Source organism: Siphateles boraxobius, unplaced genomic scaffold (assembly GCF_051911475.1).
Source record: "Siphateles boraxobius isolate OS27281-9 unplaced genomic scaffold, OSU_SipBor_1 66, whole genome shotgun sequence".
Classification (NCBI taxonomy): Eukaryota; Metazoa; Chordata; class Actinopteri; order Cypriniformes; family Leuciscidae; genus Siphateles; species Siphateles boraxobius.
Genome location: NW_027509193.1, coordinates 19358850 through 19380147, shown reverse-complemented (window position 1 = coordinate 19380147; position 21298 = coordinate 19358850). Strand labels below are relative to the sequence as shown.

General features: G+C 38.5%; 1 protein-coding gene across 3 annotated transcripts in view; it reads left to right on the top strand.

Moving 5' to 3' along the window:
- The window catches only part of pih1d1 (PIH1 domain containing 1), a 23840-nt gene extending 2542 nt beyond the window's left edge, over window positions 1-21298 (top strand). Inside the window, exons 1-11 of one of the 3 annotated variants that reach the window (XM_077212765.1) lie at window positions 176-289; window positions 519-601; window positions 10957-11014; window positions 11100-11288; window positions 13578-13639; window positions 15319-15400; window positions 15506-15602; window positions 20558-20590; window positions 20803-20881; window positions 20963-21106; window positions 21209-21298. In XM_077212765.1, coding sequence (XP_077068880.1) covers window positions 521-601; window positions 10957-11014; window positions 11100-11288; window positions 13578-13639; window positions 15319-15400; window positions 15506-15602; window positions 20558-20590; window positions 20803-20881; window positions 20963-21106; window positions 21209-21244 — 861 coding nt within the window. In that variant the 5' untranslated portion in view covers window positions 176-289; window positions 519-520 and the 3' untranslated portion in view covers window positions 21245-21298. Of the gene's footprint in view, window positions 1-175; window positions 354-518; window positions 602-10956; window positions 11015-11099; window positions 11289-13577; window positions 13640-15318; window positions 15401-15505; window positions 15603-20557; window positions 20591-20802; window positions 20882-20962; window positions 21107-21208 lie in introns of those variants that run through there. The other 2 variants (XM_077212767.1, XM_077212768.1) reach the window with 2 other exon arrangements.

The window sequence follows — 21298 nt, the reverse complement described above, 5'->3', positions numbered from 1 at the left end:
ATTTTGTAGAATCTTTGTAAGCAGACAGTTGATGGTAGCCATTGACTTCCATAGAATTATTTTCCTACTGGAAATCAATGGGAGCCATCAACTGTCTGTTTACCGATTTGGAACAACATGATGGTGAGTAAATGTTGACAGAATTTTAATTTTTTGGGTGAACTATCCCTTTAAGGAGTAAAGCTGTAGGTACTTTTATTTTGACACACCTTGCATCGTCATGCTAACCCCAATGTGCTAAACTCACTGATATGGATATAATGTTCCTTCTTATTGTCTGAGTCGCTCAGTGAGTAGGCTATATCATGCTGTATGTTTTTATATCTGCGTGTTCTCCAACCGTAAGCGCTAGGGTAACGCGTGGTTTTTAGTTTTTCTTCACAAGTTAGCAGTTTAGCAATGCTGTAATATCTCACTCTCCGTATCACCTTGGTTTGATAACTGTTCAGATTAACGTTACATTCTTTACATTTGTGTTTTATGTACTGCTAATTTGTCCTGTACGTCCATGTGTGTAGTCATGGAAACGGACGCGTCTCTCCTGGGTGTTGAACTAGAGCAGAAACAGCAAGAAGAGCTGTATCAACAACTTTTGCTTAAGGTAAGTTAACCGCTTTGACACAACTAAGCTCTCTGTGGTGTTTCGAAGCATGCAGGTCCCAACTATAAACATTATAAAACTTAATGTGGAATATGGAAAGTAAACGAGCACGTTTACCAATGCGTTTCATTAGTATAACGTTACTGAACAAATCTGAACGTATCTGAACAAAAATGCACATAGTTCCCCCGAAAATGAAAATGCTGTAATTTACATGTATTACTGACTTTCTTCTGCTAAACTTGACATGAGATGTTATGACTGACAGAAGTCACCATTCTGTCTGACTGCGTTAGTCCCCAACTTTATGGCTAATAAGAGCCTTTTCTCATTTCCGGTTTCTTCTTCTTCTTCTTCTTTTTTGTTTTATTGGCAACCGCACTTTACAGTGCATTACTGCCATCATCAGGTAGCTTGGATCAGAAACACCTCCTATTTTCTTAACATTTCTACCCCTCCCCACCCCTAAAGAGAGGAGGAGAGAGAGAAAGAAAAAAAAAAGAAAAAAGAAAAAAAAATTTTTTATATATATATATATATTTTAACCCACTGACGCTGCGTGTTCAGCTCCTCCAGTTTCCACCCCACCTCCCTTTAACTCCCACTTCTCACCAAACCTTACTTAACCTTCGGATTAACTTTTTCCTTGTCCCACACTTTACTTCATACACATCTCTCTACAAGCCTATACTTATTAATCCTACACTCTTTTCATTAAACCTGTATTGTTCAGAAACTGAAACAACACATTGACTGTACTATTTCCTACATTTGAGTCTAATATATTCTTTAATGTTAACTCTTTCCCTTCATTTTTCCATACTTCTTCTCTTAGCACTTCTCTTTCTTCTTCATAACCCTTACAATTAACAATCACATGTTCCACAGATTCACTCTGTCCGCATTTATCACATAATCCTGTTGGATGCTTAGATATTAAATGTAATGTTTTATTCAAACCTGTATGTCCCACTCTTAGTCTTGTAATTATACTTTCCTCCCTTCTATTTCTCCCTTTTTTCCTCCCTTCTCCCACTTTCTTTTGTATTGCATATAAATGTCTCCCTTTACTCTCATTATCCCAATATTGTTGCCACTTTTTAATCACTTTCTCTTTTATTACTGATTTTATTTCTTTTATACTATGTGGTATCTCAATTTCTACCATTTCCTCATCTACTGCTTGTTTAGCCAATTTATCTGCTTCTTCATTTCCTTTAAGTCCCACATGGGCTGGCACCCACATAAATTGTACTTGTATTTTACTTTGCTTCAACTCAAAGAGATTTTGCAGGATTTCCATCATTAAATCTGGTCTTGATTCTGATTTTTGATTATCAATACTGACTATTGCTGAATATGAATCTGAACATATGATCGCATTATTAATTCTCCTTTCTTTAACTAATTGCACTGCTAACAAAATAGCCATCAGCTCACCAGTATATACTGATAACTGATCACTAATTCTAGCTTTTTTCCTCACAAGTAACTTTTGTACATATACTGCCACTCCTATTCTTTCTCCTTTTTTGGAAGCATCCGTGTATATCTGTATATGATCTCCATACCTAATTCTTAAATACTCATTTGCTCTCATTACTTCCATCTCCTTATTTCCTTCACTCTGTCTTATCTTCAGTAATGTTAAATCTACTCCTGGTTGAGGAAGAATCCATAGAGGGGTATGCGGATACATTACTCTTGGCACACTTCTATAATTGTCTATCCCCATCTCTTTAATATCTTCTTCTACCACCCATCCAAAACTCTTGTATCTATTCATCCCTTGTTCCCAACATATTCCTAATATTTTCCTTGTTGGATGCCTCTCATCCTGACTATTTAGATTTGTCCAATAAACAGCCATTAACTGTTGCCTTCTGATATTAAGCGGCATTTCATTTACCTCCACTTGCATTGCTGCTATAGGTGTAGTTGGACATGCTCCACAGCAAATTCTCAATGCCTGTGCTTGAATTCTGTCTAACTTCACTAACTGTGACTTTGCCGCCAACCCATATGCCACACTTCCATAATCTAGCACAGATCGTATCATTGCTACATATACTGTTTGAAGCGCCCCTCTATCTGCTCCCCACTCTTGTCCTGCCATACATTTCATTACATTTATAACTCTTTTGCACTTATTTACTATCTTATGAATATGCTCTTTCCACGTAAGTCTAGTATCCAGCCATAATCCCAAGAATCTAACTGATGCCACTCGTGCCATTTCATTGTTGTATATCTTTAACCTACACTCATTTTCTACTTTCTTGTTGGAAAATATAATACTTTGTGACTTCTCCACAGATAACTTAAATCCCCACTTATATGACCATTTTACCACCTCATCCACCGCCTTCTGCATTTTCCCCATAATAAACTTTTTATTTCTTCCTCTGAACCACAAAGCCCCATCATCTGCAAACAATGATCTACCAACACTCCTATCCACCTTACTAAATATATCATCTATCATTATTATAAAAAGGACTGGACTTATTACACTTCCCTGAGGAGTGCCATTTTCTACAATTCCTTGAGATGATATAGAATCTCCCACCCTCACTCTTATTACTCTTTCCTTAAGGAAGTCATTAATCCAATTGAACATTTTCCCCCCTACCCCCATCTCCTCCAACTTAATCATAAGACCCTCCCTCCACAACATATCGTAAGCTTTTTCAATATCGAGAAACACAGCAATTACTGATTCTCTATTTGACAGAGCTTTCTTTATTTCTGCCTCCAAACACATTACCGGATCCATAGTTCCTCTTCCTACCCTAAACCCACTTTGATAAGGTGTTAATTTACCTTCTTTTTCCAAAAAATATACTAATCTATCCGTTATCATTCTCTCCATCACTTTCCCTAAATGAGAAGTAAGAGCTATTGGTCTATAGTTACCTGGCTTACTAAGATCCTTCCCTTGTTTCCTTATTGGCAGTATCAGTGCTTCTTTCCAACTTTGTGGTAACACCCCCAATTCCCATACTTTATTATAAAACTCTAACATTACTCTCAATGATTCATCACTCAACTGTCTAAGCATATTATAACTGATTGCATCTTGACCCGGAGTAGTTTCTCTCATTCTCCTCAGTGCTCGTTTTAGTTCGGTTAATCCAAACGGGACATCCATTACATTATCTCTTTCCTCTCTCATTTCCAATAAATGAGGATGTTCTCTTAAAGTTTCCTCCCTTTCCCTCTTAAATTCTTCAGACAGATTTTCTGTACTATTTACTTTTATAAATGTTTTACAAAACATTTCTGCTTTATCACAATTTTCTATTGCTATTACTTCCCCTTCATTTAAAACAGGATATTCCATCTCCTTCCTTATACCATTCATCCTTCTAATCATATTCCATACTTCTCCTATTGGTGTACTTCTCCCTATTTTATCACAAAAGTCTCTCCAATATTGTCTTTTTGCCCTTCTTACAACCTTTTTTACTTGTGCTTGTTCTCTCTTATATTCCATTAAACCTGGGTAACTATGCATTCTTCTTACATTCTTATATGCTCTCCTTTTCCTTCTAATAGCATCATCACACTCCTTATTCCACCATGGTACCATTTTTATCTTTCTTCTTCCTTTACTCTTAGGAATACTACTTTCTGCCGCCTTCTTAATGACACCTATAATTTTCTCACTTATAGCATCTATGTCATCTGCATTTCTTACTTCATTTATATCTAAACCCTCCTCCACCATTTCCACATACTCAGTCCAGTTAGCCTTCTCATAATTCCATCTCCCTTCTCTTCTTACATTTCTTTCTACACTCTTATTCATACTCATTTCAATCAAAATGGGAAAGTGATCACTACCTATACTACATTTCCTTAATACCTTCCAGCTAATTATGCCCCCTAACCTACTTTTAGCAAGAGTTAAATCCAACACCGATTCTTTACCTGTTCTCATGTCTACACGTGTACCTCCTCTATCATTTAGACAGATCAAATTCATCTCATCCATTAATTCTTCAATCACCTGCCCATTTCTGTCAGTTACACTTCCTCCCCATATACTACTATGAGCATTAAAATCCCCACACCAAATCACCCTCTCTCTGTTTTGCCCCTCTATCTTCACCATCTCTTCCAATATCATTTGTCTACATGGATTATAATAATTAATTATTACAACACTCTTATCATCCTTCCATACCTCTACCACCACATATTCAATTTCTCTTCCTTTCCCCACCATTCTACACTGAATTTCAGACTTTATGAAAGTAACACACCCACCACCATTTCCCTCTTCCCGATCTCTTCTCACAGAAACATATCCTTTAATTACAAAATCCAGTTTAGGTTTCAACCAAGATTCTTGTACACATATCACATCAGGCTTAACCTCCATCTTATTTACATAACCCTTAAATTCCAATCCATTAGCCACCAGACTTCTAGCATTCCATTGTAAGATTACTAACATCAATACTATTGTCCATCCCATGACTCTTGACTAGGCTGAATTTCTGAGGTTAGACCTTCTCTAACCATTTCCCATGTTAGCCCTTTGATATCCAGGAACCTCTCTGCTGCTCTCACTATTATCTGTATCTTTTCTGTTCTTCTCTCCGTCTGTGCTGTACAGTTTATGACCTCTGCCATGAATAACACAAAACTCTTTTTACTTACTATCATGGTGTCATCCGATTTATTGCTTTCCTTTTCTTCATTTCTGTTTCGATCTCTCCACTCCTCATTCTCCTCACTCTCTTTCTTTTTCCTTGAATCCACTTTTTTAACTGCTTCTGCATATGACAACTTATTTCCATCTCTTTCCTTCTGAATTTCTACTGCTCTCTTTCTAACTTCACACCCTCCATATGCCACATTATGGGCCCCCCCACAATTACAACATTTTGCTTCACTTCTTCCACATTTTCCATTCTCATGCTCTTCCCCACAATGTGCACATCTCTTTTTAGCTCTACATACACTTGCAACATGACCATATCTCTGACAATTATAGCATCTCAGCGGAGCTCGCACATATTCTCTCACCCGAAAGCTTACATATCCAATCATCACTTTACTTGGTAACATTCCACCACTTTCAAAACGTAACATTACAGAAAGACTTTCTTCCTTATTACCTTCCCTATTCCTCTGCAATCGTTTTGCTTCAATTACATTTCCTCCTTTAACATTCCTCATCAACTCTATCATATTGACCTCCAATGGTACCCCTGTAATTACTCCACATAACCATGGTTTTCCACCTATTTGATTACAACTTGATATCACTTGTTTACACACAACCTTCATTTTCTTTACCTTATCTCTCTGCTCCTCATTTTCACATATCACCACCAATGCTCCATCCTGAAGCACTCTTGCACATTTAATCTCCCCTGATTGTTTCCTCAATTCATTTGTTAATTCAATTGGGTTTACCCCTTTTATTCCTTGTCCCTCTTTAAATCTTACAATCATTTTTATCTCCTCTATCCTTTCATCTACTACTTCCCTTTCGCTATCCTCACCTGTACTTACTGAATCCTCTTCATTATCTTTCTTCCTCTTTTTATTTGCTTTTTCAACACTTTTTATTCTCCCACCTTCCACCTGTACCCAATCCATCTCCTTTTCACCTTCATTCTCTGATTCATGTATTCTAGTTTTTGTTTCTGATCCAACTTCCTCTTTTTTTTTCCTCGATTTGCCCATCTTCTCTTAACACCGACGCTCAGAAGAATCTTAATCCTCAACCGTTCAAAGTCAGACCCACACAGTCGTCCGTCTTCCTGAACCCACTTCAGAACAGGTTGCCTCATCCGGATCCAATTTCCGGTTTCTCAGACGCAGAAGTCGTCATAGTTGGGTAAACTTCTGTAGTGGTGAATGGGGGACAACCGCAAATATAACTTTTGTATTTACATTTGCTCCAAAAGCAAAAGAAAAAAAATCTGTGACTGAGTTTCCATGTCTTTCCAAAAGAGGGAAAAATATATAGAGATTGATTGAGATACAACAGTCAGAAGAGAGATAGATGTCACGATTTGCCGTCACTCCATCTGCCGTTGTATTAGTGTTACGTCTTCCCCTTCAGTCTACGGTTAAAAAGGGAACGACGAACAATAAATGTGTGGAGAGACCTTGAGGATTTTCAACTCTCCTGCCCCAGTCACAAACGACCAAATGTTAGGGTTTAAAAAAAAAAAAAGGCGTGTCTGCCTTTTATTTTAAAATTAAGCAGAGGTTCAAAAGTAACCAGGGATATTAAATAAAACGGTATGAATAAACCAAAAATACAAACAAAAGCGTTGCTTCGGGAGGACCCAAACAAAATACTAAAATACCTTCAACTAAAGGGGAAATTTGAATTAATGTGCCTATACATAAAAGAAAGAAAACAAAACAACATATGCCTTCCCTCACTGCCTAACTATCCATTAAAGAGGAGAAAAGTTAAAGGTATCCTCCACCCTACGTAACCTGCAACTAACTTATCATTAATGTCATCAACTCAACTGAATGTTTTGACACACAGTCACATACACATTGTAACCTTACAGCAAAGAACACGAATGACCTCAAAAGGCGCATTTGTCTCTCTACTTCCTCAGCACTCTCTCTGCAGCATTATATTGGAGTCCTCAGGACACGCACCAATCTATGCATAGACTGCGCTCAGATTGATGAATATACACTGGTGATAGCCATTAAGCAAACACAGGAAAAGAGAAAGTTACAGAAAGAGAGAGAAATACACACTCCAATAACACTCCTTATAAATAACAGAAACAAAATTGGAATACGTCCTTGGATGTAATAAGTAGAAACGCCCTCGCAGCAGCATTAATGTGCTTTTTGTGATTGACTGAGAAGGTAATATGACTCAATATATAGCGTTATAAATGTGTATTAAAAAAAATGAAAATAGGAAGAACATTACTAGATTTGTAATGTTGATAATAGTGGAAACGTGCCATCACACAGTCTGTGAAAAGGCTCCATAACTCCTTTCGACAAAAGTACCATAACTCTAGTCCATATGACTTATACACTATATATGTATTTACTCTGTATCATACAATAGAGCATCTGCGTGAGTTCAAGATTGTAAAAAAAGTAAATGTTTAATTTTTTGGTGAACTATCCCTTTAAGTCAAGAAGAAAGGTTATCCTATACACTTCCATTTGTCTGATTAACCATTTTTATCAGAATCTATTTGAATATTTTACTTGTGCATTATCATCCAGACAATATCTGTGTAATTTTTGTTCCTCTTCAGTTGGTCAGTCGACCCCATTTCGAGATAAAATAGGACAAATAGGAATCTCACTAGAGAGGCCAATCTACTTCGAGTGAAACTAAACAAGCCAATGCAAATTGGCGTTCAATCATTTGCATCAGGTGTTCAGCCATGCAGCGCAGGTATATAATGAGCAGCAGGTGCGATTGCACTTCAGCTTTTTATCTCTCTCTTAGCGATCTCTCTCTCTCTCTCTCTCTCTCTCTCTCTCTCTCTCTCTCTCTCTCTCTCTCTCTCTCTCTATCTCTCTATCTATCTTTCTCTCTCTTTTGTTTTTGTTTTCATTTGAGCAAACAAAAGCTGTTCTCACAGCTGGTAAGGTGCGCAGTGAGAGCGCTCAAAGGCCGTTTCTACGGCTGGTAAGACCGACCGGCGAGAGAGACAGCACACGACAGGTGCACATTCCTGTCGGTGTTCGCTGTGACCATTCCCCTGCGTGCTTCAACACCAAGTCCCCTTGCCTCTAACCAAATCTAACTGGGCGGTTGCTATGGCTATTATAGGGGAGCTACAGCACCACCTAGCTCCCCGCTGGCACCGCCACTGCCCAGGCTGCCAACAGGATCGGGCTCGTGTGGAACCCTCCACCGTGTCCCGAGCCCTTGAGGCTGGATGATTGGTATCTCTGGATAGCGCGCGCTGGGTCTCAGCAACCCACCCCAAGGCCTTTCTTCCCGGAGGTGCACGAGGAGCTCACAAGGGTGTGGATTGCTCCTTTTACTGCCAGAATCTGTCCCAGTGGCTGCTCCTCCCTCACCAACCTTGATGGCAGTGCGGCTAAGGGGTACATGCTTATCCCGCCAGTGGAGCAGGCCGTTGGTATGCAACTGTGCCCTAACTCCACTTGGCGCAGAGAACCGTGTTTCCATTGCCGTGCCTGTAAGTACTCGTCAGAATTAACCGGCAAGGCTTACAAGGATTGTGGGGAAGCTGCCTCTGCCATGCACGCCATGCCGTTGCTGCAGGTCCATCAGGTCAAGGCACTGAAGGACCTCCACAAGGGTGGTCATGATCCCAAGTTCTCCAGGAAGCGACAAAGGTGACCGCGCGGTCGGTGGGTCGTGTGATGTCCACCTTGGTGGTCCAGGAACGCCATCTCTGGCTGTGTCTGGCCAACATGAGGGAGACCGACAAAGTCAGGTTCCTCAACTCCCCCTTGTCCCAGACCGGCCTTTTCGGCGACGCGGTCGAGAACGTCGCCTAGCAGTTCTCGGCTGTACAAAAGCAGACAGAGGCCATCAAACACATCCTGCTACGGCGGTCAGCTGCTGCCTCAAACCCACCGCCCGCAGCCCCTCAGTCTGCTCGTCTCCACGGGCGTCCTCCTGCGTCTGCCCGAGCCGCAGCAGCAGCCTCCACCTAAATGACGCCGTGGAGCCAGTCGCAGGCAGGCCGCCCCGCCCGTCCAGGCCCCCACCAAGAGGGGCGGCAAACCAAGGGTAAACGGCCCTAGGACGGCCGACCCAGAGATGGATGGGATTGCACTCCCCAGTCCGTCTTGCTGGCTCATTTAGACCATCAGGCTCGGCTATGTTGGCTATGATATTCAGTTCGCCCGCCGTCCCCCAAATTTCTGGCCATCGACTCCACTACAGTGAGAGCAGCCGATGCCCATGTCTTGTGGGCAGAGATCAATGTCCTACTGGCAAAGAACGCGATAGAGCTGGTCCCTCCAGACGATATGAGGTCAGGGAACTACAGCCCAAGAAAATTGTACCCAAGAAAAGCGGTGGGTTACGACTGATCTTGGACCTGTGAGTTTTGAATCGGAGTCTCCACAAACTACTGTTCAAAATGCTCCTGCAGAGATGCAATTTTGAATGTATCGGACCTGAAGAATGCGTACTTCAAAGCAGCTGTAACCCCGCTCGGGCTGCTCCATATGAGACCACTTCAGCACTGTCTTAACGGCCGAGTCCAGAAATGGGCGTGGCATCACGCCACTCACCAGTTGACAATCACACCGGCGTACCGCCTGGATATTGGATGCCATCGCCTTGGCTTACCAAGCACAAGGCGTGCCCTGCCCGCTCAGGTTGCATGCTCACTCCACGAGAGGCGTTGCATCCTCCTGGGCGCTGGCACGTGGCTCCTCGCTAACAGATATCTTTAGAGCAGTGAGTTAGGCAACACCTAGCATGTTCGCTAGATATTATAGCCTACATGTAGAGCTACTCCTACTCCTCCCGTGTTCTCACCCTAATCGGGTAGAAGCACTGAGAGGCCCGGCTCTATCGGCTTGGTGCACCCTACTGTGTACCCTTATTGCCCCAGAGTGAAAAACCTGTTGTGTGACCCTACGGGGATCCCATATGTGTATTTCTTCCACGACTGCTCCTAAACTGAAGTCTGTGTCTTTCTCTTTGGCTAAGTCACCCAGTATTTCATATGCAGTACAACCTTCGGGCTAGTCCATGTATTCCCCACATAACTCCTTCGGGGAAGAATGTGGCTTCTGCAGCGTTCCCCTTTCCCAGTATTATCCAAAAATCCCACTGTGTGGGTTATCACGGAACAACAGCGACAGGCAATACCCTGTGTAAGCCCTCTTCTATCCTCTTTTCAGGCAAGAAGGGGTAGAGGCTTGCACAGGGCGCTGGATGGGGTGCAGCAGCTGTTGCCCTTTTGTAGGGATTCCTATTCGTCGGTCTCGATGTGGCGTCGACTGACCGACTGAAGAGGAACGTCTCGGTTACATATGGTAACCCTCGTTCCCTTAATCGCACCTGCTGCTCATTATATACCTGCGCTGCATGGCTGAACATCTGATGCAAATGCTTGCACGCCAATGCACATATGTAACCGAGACATTTGTACTTTTTATTTAATTTTTTTATTATGTTTGTAAATTCCATTGCCTTACCTTCAGGTATTATTGAGTATTTATTTTATTTTTATCATTACCCCCTTATAAATGCATCATAAATAAAATAGAAAGGTTACTTACATATTGAGCTACAGATCATGCACTGGTGCTAACAAAATCAGATAATGTGTTTGGTTCCCAAGAATATACTAAAATAAAGGTAACTAAATCGGGGAATGTTATTTTCAACATCACAGAGCATGGGAAGAATGCAAAACGACAGTCCCCCTTCCAAAGTCATCTGTCCACAGCCAGGTTAGTCTGATATTTCAAAACATCTTCTCAGGACTATTATATCATTAACCCATACAAATTCATCAGAATTTTCTCTCTATGCCAGGCATGTGCGTGAAGACCTCCTCAGTGTCAGAAAAACAGAAGGTCTTTCTGAATATCTGTCAGTCACAGGCGGTACCACTCCCTCCTCCTCTGTCCCAGGAAGCACTCGTGAAACTACTGGAATCAGAGGACCCGACGAGTTACAGAGTGCCCATGAGTCTCGGCGAGCCACACACGGAAGTGGACAATAGTAAGAGACACATTCACATTTTCAAATTTACTCCATTCTCCTTTAGGTATTGTTTTCCCTTATCCAAACGAAAAATCTATTGTTTCAATGCAAGGGCATTTGTTGTCTGATCTGATTGCAGGGTTTGTACAAGGTGCTTAAAGTGCTTGAAGTACTTGAATTTGACTTTTTGAAATTTAAGTAATGGAAAACCCTTGAAAACAGCTAATTTTCTTTGAAGAGGTACTTGAAAAGTGCTTGAATTATTAAAAATAGTGATTCACCGATACCGAGCTCATGTACTCGTAAAAATGCTCCGATACCAACAGGCAGCGTGTGTAGTAACACTGTGGTGCGCGAGCTGATCAGAGAAAACCTCGCAGTGGATTGAGCGCGCAGTGGCACAGACACGCGAGCTGGTCGAGCACATCCCTTTAAACAGACATCAGTGGAAGGTTTGTAGTTCAGTCGGATGTCAATGGCAAAGAAAATAAAACGAGGCATGTAGCTTATTATTAACGTTAACTGACGAGAGAGAGAGCGCAGTTCTGTCGAATGCTCTTGATTGCTGATCATTCACTCAGCATGTGTTATTTGGATGAAAACTAAATCGTATATGTAAGTAAAGTAAAACTTGAACTGTTACCTTTTTTATGTATAACGAGTGATTCCCTACATTACTACTGGACGTTTGCAGTCAAGAAGTTCCATGAACGCAAACATCAGCGCGCGCCCCGCAAACCAGCGTCTCCGCGCGCGAATACTGAATTAAATTGTCTTTCAGTCTTGCGCTTGTACAGACGAATTCACTCAAAAGTATGTAAAAACGCCCATCATCTTGGCGAGTATCGTAGTAAACAAAGTCGGTTATATCTCAAGTGAACGTAGCCATGTTCAAATGGGGTCCGTGCGTGCGGTCTTAAAGGGGCAGTTTAACAAACCCACTGCTGTTTTAAGATAATCAAACAATGGACAACTAAATTACTCACTGCTCTTGACTAAATAGGCTACCCTTTTCAACTTTACAAAAAAAATATCCATCTATATTTAATTTATCCAGTAATGAATATGCAATTTTTTCACATTTTTTTACTTTATTCAAATTTCTGTACCTGTTAGATCTACCCGAAAAACTCTGAAAACACCGTTTATTTCATTTGTAGCCTTTCTTTGTTCTATTGTATTTATTTGTAAGTTGATTATTCGGTCTTATTTTGTTGCTGACTGCTTACCTTTAATAATGTTTTAAATACACATTAATTAGGCTGGCAGTTGTTGTTGTTGTTGTTGTTGTTGTTGTTATGGTAAATTTGAATTAAATAATTGATATTTCACTGGTGTCTAAACATTTGTACCACTGACCCAATCGTCAGCACTGACCCTTCTGGAGCTGCTCTAGTCTAAATATGTGCTGTGCTATTCAATGAAAGATAAAATATGATGGATCAATAGAATGTACAGTAACAGAAGCTCATACAGTACAATGCATTTTAGCTGGCTTAATTAAGCTTGAAAATAATTGAAAGAAATATATATTTGATGAACAAATTAAGCCAACTAATATGATTTATATTCTTTTGTTTTCTCTACTAATACATTTAAAAATTACAAATGCAGTGACAATTCAGGGATTGGTTACGGTATCGGTATCTTGTTCTGCAAAAAGTGGTATCGGTGCATCCCTAATTCAAAATATAGTGATTTTTTTTTGTTTGTTTTTTTGTTGTTGAAAAAATTGTTTCACGCTAAATCAACACTGCAGCCCGGCTGAGATATAGAGCTATTTCTCATGGCTATGAGCATGATATTAAGTATATGATAAGTATATAATACAACTTTCATTCTTTAGGTCAATCATATATATTAATAGAAAAATAATCAGTTTCAATATCCTTTCAATGGTTAAGGGGATTTCCCATGCCTGACAGCGCTGGTCAATGGATTGAACTCTATGAAGTGAAAAATCATACCAATACATATATATTTAATTTGAGTAAAAAAATAAAATGAAAATAAATAAAAATAATAATAAAGATATTGTTTGATAAGTGCCGATTGAAGTCCTTTAAATCCAAAAAAGTAGTGCTTGATAAGTCCTTGAAAGTCCTGGAATTTCATCAGAGTCTGAGTCAGAGTCAGACAGAGTCTGTACGAACCCTGTGATTGACATATCACCAAAAAGGAAGGAAATAAAGCATTAGCCTAACTGTAAATGGCAAAACAACCACCCTTATTTGTGTTAACCCTTCCCTTCCTTCCTTTTATGATAAAGTATTTGATTTGAATTCAAACTATTTTTATGTTTGCCAGGCTCACAAGGCTGTACTGTGTATGATGTTGTGATCAATGATGAGTTCTTCCAGAAATGTCAGGTATGTGTCTTGTATGTCTTGTAAATCTTATATTCACATTGAAAGTACCTCAGGAATATACAACTGCATTTATTGTGTAGGGAAGTGGGTTTTGCCAGCCCACTCACTGGACGTGCTAAGGCCCATTCACACCAAAGATGATAACTATAAAGATAACGATAAAGCTATAGTTCTAAAAATTGTTCTCAATATTAAAGAATAGCAGAGTTCACACCACAGCTATAACAATAATGGCACTGAGAAAAAATATAATTGGAATCCCTTTCAGAACAATTTTATCCAGCTGATGAATGATAAAAACATAGACAGCCAATCAGATTCCATCCTGCTGTAACGAGCTTGAGCATTTAAAGTGACAAGCACTTGCTTAGAATAAACAGAATGATATTGCTTGCTTGTGTGGACGTTAAGATAGTTATCGTTATAGTTATCTTTATAGTCATTGTTCTTGGTGTGAAGGGGCCTTTATGTTCCAAGATGGAGAAATAAAAATGATGGCCCAACTCACAAATGCACTAAGGTGCAAAAGATGGTGTTTTATTTATATACAGAGGTGTGACCAATTTATACATACCAACAATCATGTTTAATCTCTGTCTCCTCCGCACCTGGAGTCACACAAAATATATCAACCAACTGGTAACTATACTTGAATGTATACAGTTGTAATCGAAATTATTCAACCCCACATTGCAAATTAGGTTTATTGGCAAAATTGACAGACTTTCAGCTGTTTGCAATGAACAAATCAAACAAAATAAATTGAAATAGCTCTATACAACAATTTTCAAGTGGTTTCACCAAATTCAACACAAAATGCAACTTTTAGTGGCTTCTGCACTCTTAAAATTATTCAACCTCTTCATGGCAAGCATCTTTAGTTCTTAGTAGAACAACACTTTTGCTGGTATGATCATTGTCCTGTTGTAAGGTCCAATGTCTTCGCTATACTTTTGTGTCCTGTTCCTTGTTTGTGAAGGGAGATGATATCTTCTCTTAACTTTTTGGACCATTGTTTTTACTTCTAACAAGCAGTCAAACGTGACACTCAACAAACCTAGTTCAGATATTACATGTGTTCTAGCTCAAGCACACCTGGTGCAACTAATGAAGCCCTTGATTAGTTGCATCATGTATGCTTGAGACAACACCTGTTTTGCAAATTTGTGCTGACCCTATTCAGGGGGTTGAATAATTTTGAGACTTAAAGTCTGTAGATTTTGCCAATAAACCTGATTTTTCATGGCGGTTGAATAATTGCAATTACAACTGTATGTATGCATGTGTATGCGATGTGAGTTTATTGTAGTGGGGCGATGAGTGCTTTGACATTGAATGAACAAGTGCTATGGGTCTCGTGCACACCCGGACCATAACGTTAACAGAGGAGAGGAAAATTAAAGTGTGTGCGTGTGTGTGCGTGTGTGTGCGTGTGTGTGCGTGTGTGTGTGTGTGTGTGTGTGTGTGTGTGTGTGTGTGTGTGTGTGTGCGTGCGTGCGTGCGTGCGTGCGTGCGTGCGTGCGTGCGTGCGTGCGTGCGTGCGTGCGTGCGTGCGTGCGTGCGTGCGTGTGTGTGTGCGTGTGTGTGTGTGTGTCAGAGTCTGAGCCAGCACTATCCTGCCGCCAGATCAGGTCTCCCTCTTCACAATTGTCATCACTATGTATGCTTGTACCCAACAGAAAGACACCCTATTCCAGCAGTTTCTTATTGCAGTTTCTTTGGAGGGACTGGAAAACAAATACAACCTTGAGTTAAGCAGAGGTCAGCTTAAATAAAGAACATCTGATATTCAGTTCTCTGCATGTTTCTACTTCAGAAAATGCCTTTTCCATGCCATGTCCACTGATCCTATCTTTGTTTTTTAAGATATTAAGATTTTGAAAAACAGGAAGTTCATGGGCTCTGTAGCAGAACAAAGCATTCGTACCAAGAGCAAGCCAATTATCCAGGAAGTTAACTCAAAGTGAGTTCTTTATCTCTTTGGTGGATTGAGAGTGGTGCTGAATGAAGCAGGTTGTGAGAAGGACTGGGAGATCAACTCTAATAATACAAATTAATATTTATTACTAGGCATACTCTTTAAATTCTTCAAAAACCTTTATTGGAATCTACTGAGCTCCGCATATGACATGTGGTAAAAAAATATGTATTTTGTGACCAAGAATTAACAATTCATTCGCACTGTTAGATCGTGCCAAAATGTTTGATCGGATGGATTTCCACGTTAGAAATATCAAATATGTTAGATATAAATCCCTGCCTGAAGATATGAGTCTTCTTCGAAAGCCAGAGAAGAGCAGAAGCAGGAAACAAAGTGATAATAATAAAAAGAGCAGTTTATTGAATAATTACTTTTCCTGGATGTTTCAGCGCTCAATGCTCAGACTTCATTTGACCAGTTCAAATCCAACAAGTGTTATTATACCACAGCAAAAGCAATGGAAAATGACTGCTTCATGACAGTGTCCTGTGATGTTAAAAACATTGAAATGGAGACATTCTCTTATCTCCTACTCATGAAAACAAACATCCCTTCAAGCCACACAAGGTAACACTTTATAATAACTTTCATTAATAGGTAATTAACAAGCACATATTGCTTAACAGTTCATTAGTTAATATACAGGTGAAACTCAAAAAAATTTAATATTGTGCAAAAGTTCATTTATTTCAGTAATTCAACTTAAAATGTGAAACTAATATATTATATAGACTCATTACATGCAAAGTGAGATATTTCAAGCCTTTATTTGATATAAGTTCTATGATTATGGCTTACAGCTTATGAAAACCCCTAATTCAAAATCTCAGAAAATTTGAATATTGTGAAAAGGTTCAGTATTGTAGGCTCAAAGTGTCACATTCTAATCAGCGAATTAATCCAAAACACCTGCAAAGGTTTCCTAAGCCTTTAAATGGTCTCTCAGTCTGGTTCAGTGGAATTCACAATCATGGGGAAGACTGTTGAACTGACAGTTGTGCAGAAAACCATCATTGACACCCTCCACAAGGAGGGCCTCAAAAGGTAATTGCAAAAGAAGTTGGATGTTCTCAAAGTGCTGTATCAAGGCACATTAATAGAAAGTTAAGTGGAAGGGAAAAGGTGTGGAAGAAAAAGGTGCACAAGCAGCAGGGATTACCATAGCTGGAGAGGATTGTCAGGAAAAGGCCATTCAAATGTGTGTGGGAGCTTCACAAGGAGTGGACTGAGGCTGGAGTTACTGCATCAAGAGCCACCACACACATACGGATCCTGGACATGCCGCTCTTTAACAACTAACAACGTCAGAAGCGTCTTACCTGGTCTAAAGAAAAAAAGAACTGTTCTGTTTCTCAGTGGTCCAAAGTCCTCTTTTCTGATGAGAGCAAATTTTGCATCTCATTTGGAAACCAAGGTCCCAGAGTCTGGAGGAAGAATGGAGAGGCACACAATCCAAGATGCTTGAAGTCCAGTGTGAAGTTTACACAGTCTGTGTTGGTTTGGGGAGCCATGTCATCGGCTGGTGTTGGTCCACTGTGCTTTATTAAGTCCAGAGTCAGCGCAGCCGCCTACCAGGACATTTTAGAGCACTTTATGCTTCCTTCAGCAGACGAGCTTTATGGAGATGCTGACTTCATTTTCCAGCAGGACTTGGCACCTGCTCACAGTGCCAAAAGTACCAAAACCTGGTTCAATAACCACAGGATTACTGTGCTTGATTGGCCAGCAAACTCGCCTGACCTGAACCCCATAGAGAATCTATGGCGCATTGCCAAGAGAAAGATGACAGACATGAGACCGAACAATACAGAAGAGCTGAAGGCCGCTATTGAAGCATCCTGGTCTTCCATAACACCTCAGCAGTGCCACAGGCTGATAGCATCCATGCCACGTCGCATTGAGGCAGTAATTCATGCCAAAGAGGCCCAAAACAAGTACTGAGTATATGCATGATTATACTTTTCAGAGGGCCGACATTTCTGTATTTAAAATCCTTTTTTTTTTTATTGATTTCATGTAATATTCTAATTTTCTGAGATTTTGAATTTGGGGTTTTCATAAGCTGTAAGCCATAATCATCGAAATTATATCAAATAAAGGCTTGAAATATCTCACTTTGCATGTGATGAGTCTATATAATATATTAGTTTCACATTTTAAGTTGAATTACTGAAATAAATGAACTTTTGCACAATATTCTAATTTTTCACCTGTATATTCACATTGCTAGAAATATGAGATAATATACTTCTTAATGTTTACTAGTTAAATGTTCACTTAATAAATTTTACATAAAAATTAGCAGATAATTATTTGATGTAAATTGAAATGCTTACAAATGTTATTAAACTTTCAATTCATATGATCAGGCACTTTTTAAAAATCAAATCAAATGATTTTGACAAATTGTTTACAATGATTATAAGCTTCATTAATAAATCATTAAAAAATTATATAATCCTTAATGGATCATTAGCTAGAGATAATGTGCTTGTTAATGTTGAAATTATCTGTTAATTATTATGTAATGTAAATAGAATGCTAACAATATAAATTTAAACTTCATTAAACTTCAATTAATTTATTACCTATAGCACTTTTTTACATTTACAAATGTTGTGAAAAAATTGTTTAATTATAATTTTAAGCTCTTCACACACTATTTATGTTAACATAATCATTAACTAATAACCACAGTCTGCAAAGGTCACACATTTGATCACAATCTTCGTTGTGGTGTGTATTGTTTTGTTTGTTTACAAATAATTTATTAATTATCCAAGTTCTAAATTCTTGCTAAAAACAACAACAACAACACATAACTGTACTTCGGGTGCAAAACATGTTTTTTATTGTCTCAACACTTATTATACTATGTATCATCAAACAGGATATTCCTTGAATCATACATAAACAAGAGAAAACAATACATTTTTCAAGAAAATACTTGTTCATTCATAAATTTTTTTTAATATAAACCATTTGAACAGTGTTCCCTTATTGTAATCCAAATTATCTCCGTACACTGTTGACCCCTAAACCCACCCTTAAACCTCCAAACCTGTCCCTGACCTTACCCGTCTCACACCTCTATAGCAGCAATAGTGTTTTGCAGTAGATGACAATAGACAATAAGTACATTGTACCTAAATATTATTATTATTTCTATGTAAGTACATAGTTAAAGACAATATAAACTAATAAACTAACTAAGACTAATATAAAGTAAGACCAGTCATTCTTATATTGTTCAATTTTCTGAACACCAACAGATAAATACCATGATACTTATAATACACCAATGTCACCTTATGAGATGTTGATGCTTAGTGTTGCCACATCACTTATAGCTACCAAACTATAAGTACATTTTACATTACAAGTATTTGTACATTTGTAAATGTAAAAAAGTGCATTAGGTTATGAACTGAAGTTTAATGACATTTGTAGATTTTCAAGAAGTGCATGATCATATCAATTGAAAGTTTGACATTTGTAAGCATTTTACTTTACATTAAATAATATCTCTTAATCAGTATGGAGTGTTTAATAAGTTCATTACTAAACATGAACGAACGCATTGTCATATTTCATGTGATAACACACACATACATTGTCGCATTGTCATGTGAATATATTACTAATGGTCTATTAAGAATTAAATAATGTTTGTTAAGGATTTAATAATGAAAGACATTATTAAGTGTTACCAAATGGCATAAATGAATAATAATAATAATAATAATAATAATAATAATAAAGATGTATAAATTATTAAATGGTAAATCAATTTGCAACTACATAAATGACTAATGATAATAAAATTAAATCATAAAAAACAAGGAAAATAAAACATAACACAGATGTATGGTTGCTCTCAAAGTAACACACACACACACACACGTTACTTTTGAGTACACAGGTTGCTATTGAGAATCCTTAGATCCTTCACCACGACTTACTAATATGTCAGCATATTTTACTAATTCGATTTTAATTATTTATATGTAGTGTCAATATGAAAAATTATTTTTTGACAATACTAAGCAGCAACATCTCATAAGGTGACATTGGTGCATTATAAGTATCATTGTATTTATCTGTTGGTAGCTGGTAAGATGTATCTTTGAACTTTATCTGGCTTTATAATTTGTGCATAAAAGTACTGACGTATTGATAATAGCCAAAATTTGCCTTTTTGAATTCTAGTGACTCTCTGCTCACAGCTTTGTCAAAGGACAGTATTCATGATTTCATGATTTCAGTTTCATAGTGCATTTATAGTACATGTTTACACATATGATGTTGGTTCACTGCTGTGGGAAAAAAAATAGAAATAATACAAGAAATACACAACCTCCATCACCTATCACAAAAAACAGCAAATTAATCTTTTTTATTATTATTTACAGAAACCATGTGATTTAAAAATACTCACCCAGAAACAATCAGAAAGTGTGGCATTTCTCATTTATTTATTTACACGTATTCATTTATTAGATTCAAAAGCAAATTTATCTCAATGGATAGTTTCTCATACTTGACATCAACAAGGTGTGCCTGAAGAAAGGGAGGCAATCTGAAAAACAGTATGAATGCATAGGTGATATATTCAGAATCTACCTGTTGGAAAAATATAACAGTTTCAAACCGTCTAAGCATCGCCAGGGCCTTGTTTAGTTGTATGATAAATATTGGTTATGCTTTCAGTTACCAATAAAAGTGTAATGCTCACTGTTTAACACATTTTACTATTATGAAATCGATTCCACAGTATGCTACCAATTTTGTTTCAAAATCAGTGCTAAATAAGTCTGCAGATTCTGTCTATTAGTTATCAGTGACACTTTGCCTGTCTGTCCCATCTGATCCCATCAGTTGTTGACAACTAGAACTAGCACTAAAATCGCTCTAATCACTTTGTTCTTTGTGGACAGGGAACCTCACTCCTTGCCTTCATCAACCAAACGGTAAGTATATTTGGAGTTGTTTGAATGCATTTGTGCATCTTATCGATTTGTAAATAGTTTGGTTTGACCCTTTCAAATGTGCTTTGAAACCAGAGACTAGTGCATTTTTTATGCCCCATTTGTTATTCTCAGTGTGATATATCTGTATTGTGAGGCGGAGCTTCTCCTGAAACTTAATAATTTATGCCTTTATCGTGCTTCATGAATTGCAGTCCAGAATTCAGTTTATTAGTGGAGCCTTCAATTGGAAATGCTGAGTATCTGATCGCCGAGATCTTGCTTCCTGGAGTGGTGAGTAATGGTTCCCTGGTTCTAGATTACATTCAATCATTGTTAACAAAAAGTAAGACTTTACTGTGTCTTTATCGCTAGATATCTGCTCGCTCTCTCGTTCTGGATTTGGGAGAAGACAGACTAGTGCTGATTGCTCGACCTTCTCTTTTCCACTTGGATATTTTCTTTCCTCTGCTTATTGACCAAGAAAACAGTGTTGCCCAGTACAACACAAATACGCAGGTAAGTTCTGTCAGAATAGTGTGCTTTTTGAGTGCTCATTATATTTGTGCTGGTGCAGATTTTCAGTATGTCTCACACAGTCTTTTCCTGTCTTCCTTTCAGATGCTTACAGTGACCATGCCAGTAGTGTCTTCATAAAATCTATTGCAAGACTATTATTTCATAATAAACTGACTTTATTTTGTGCACAGA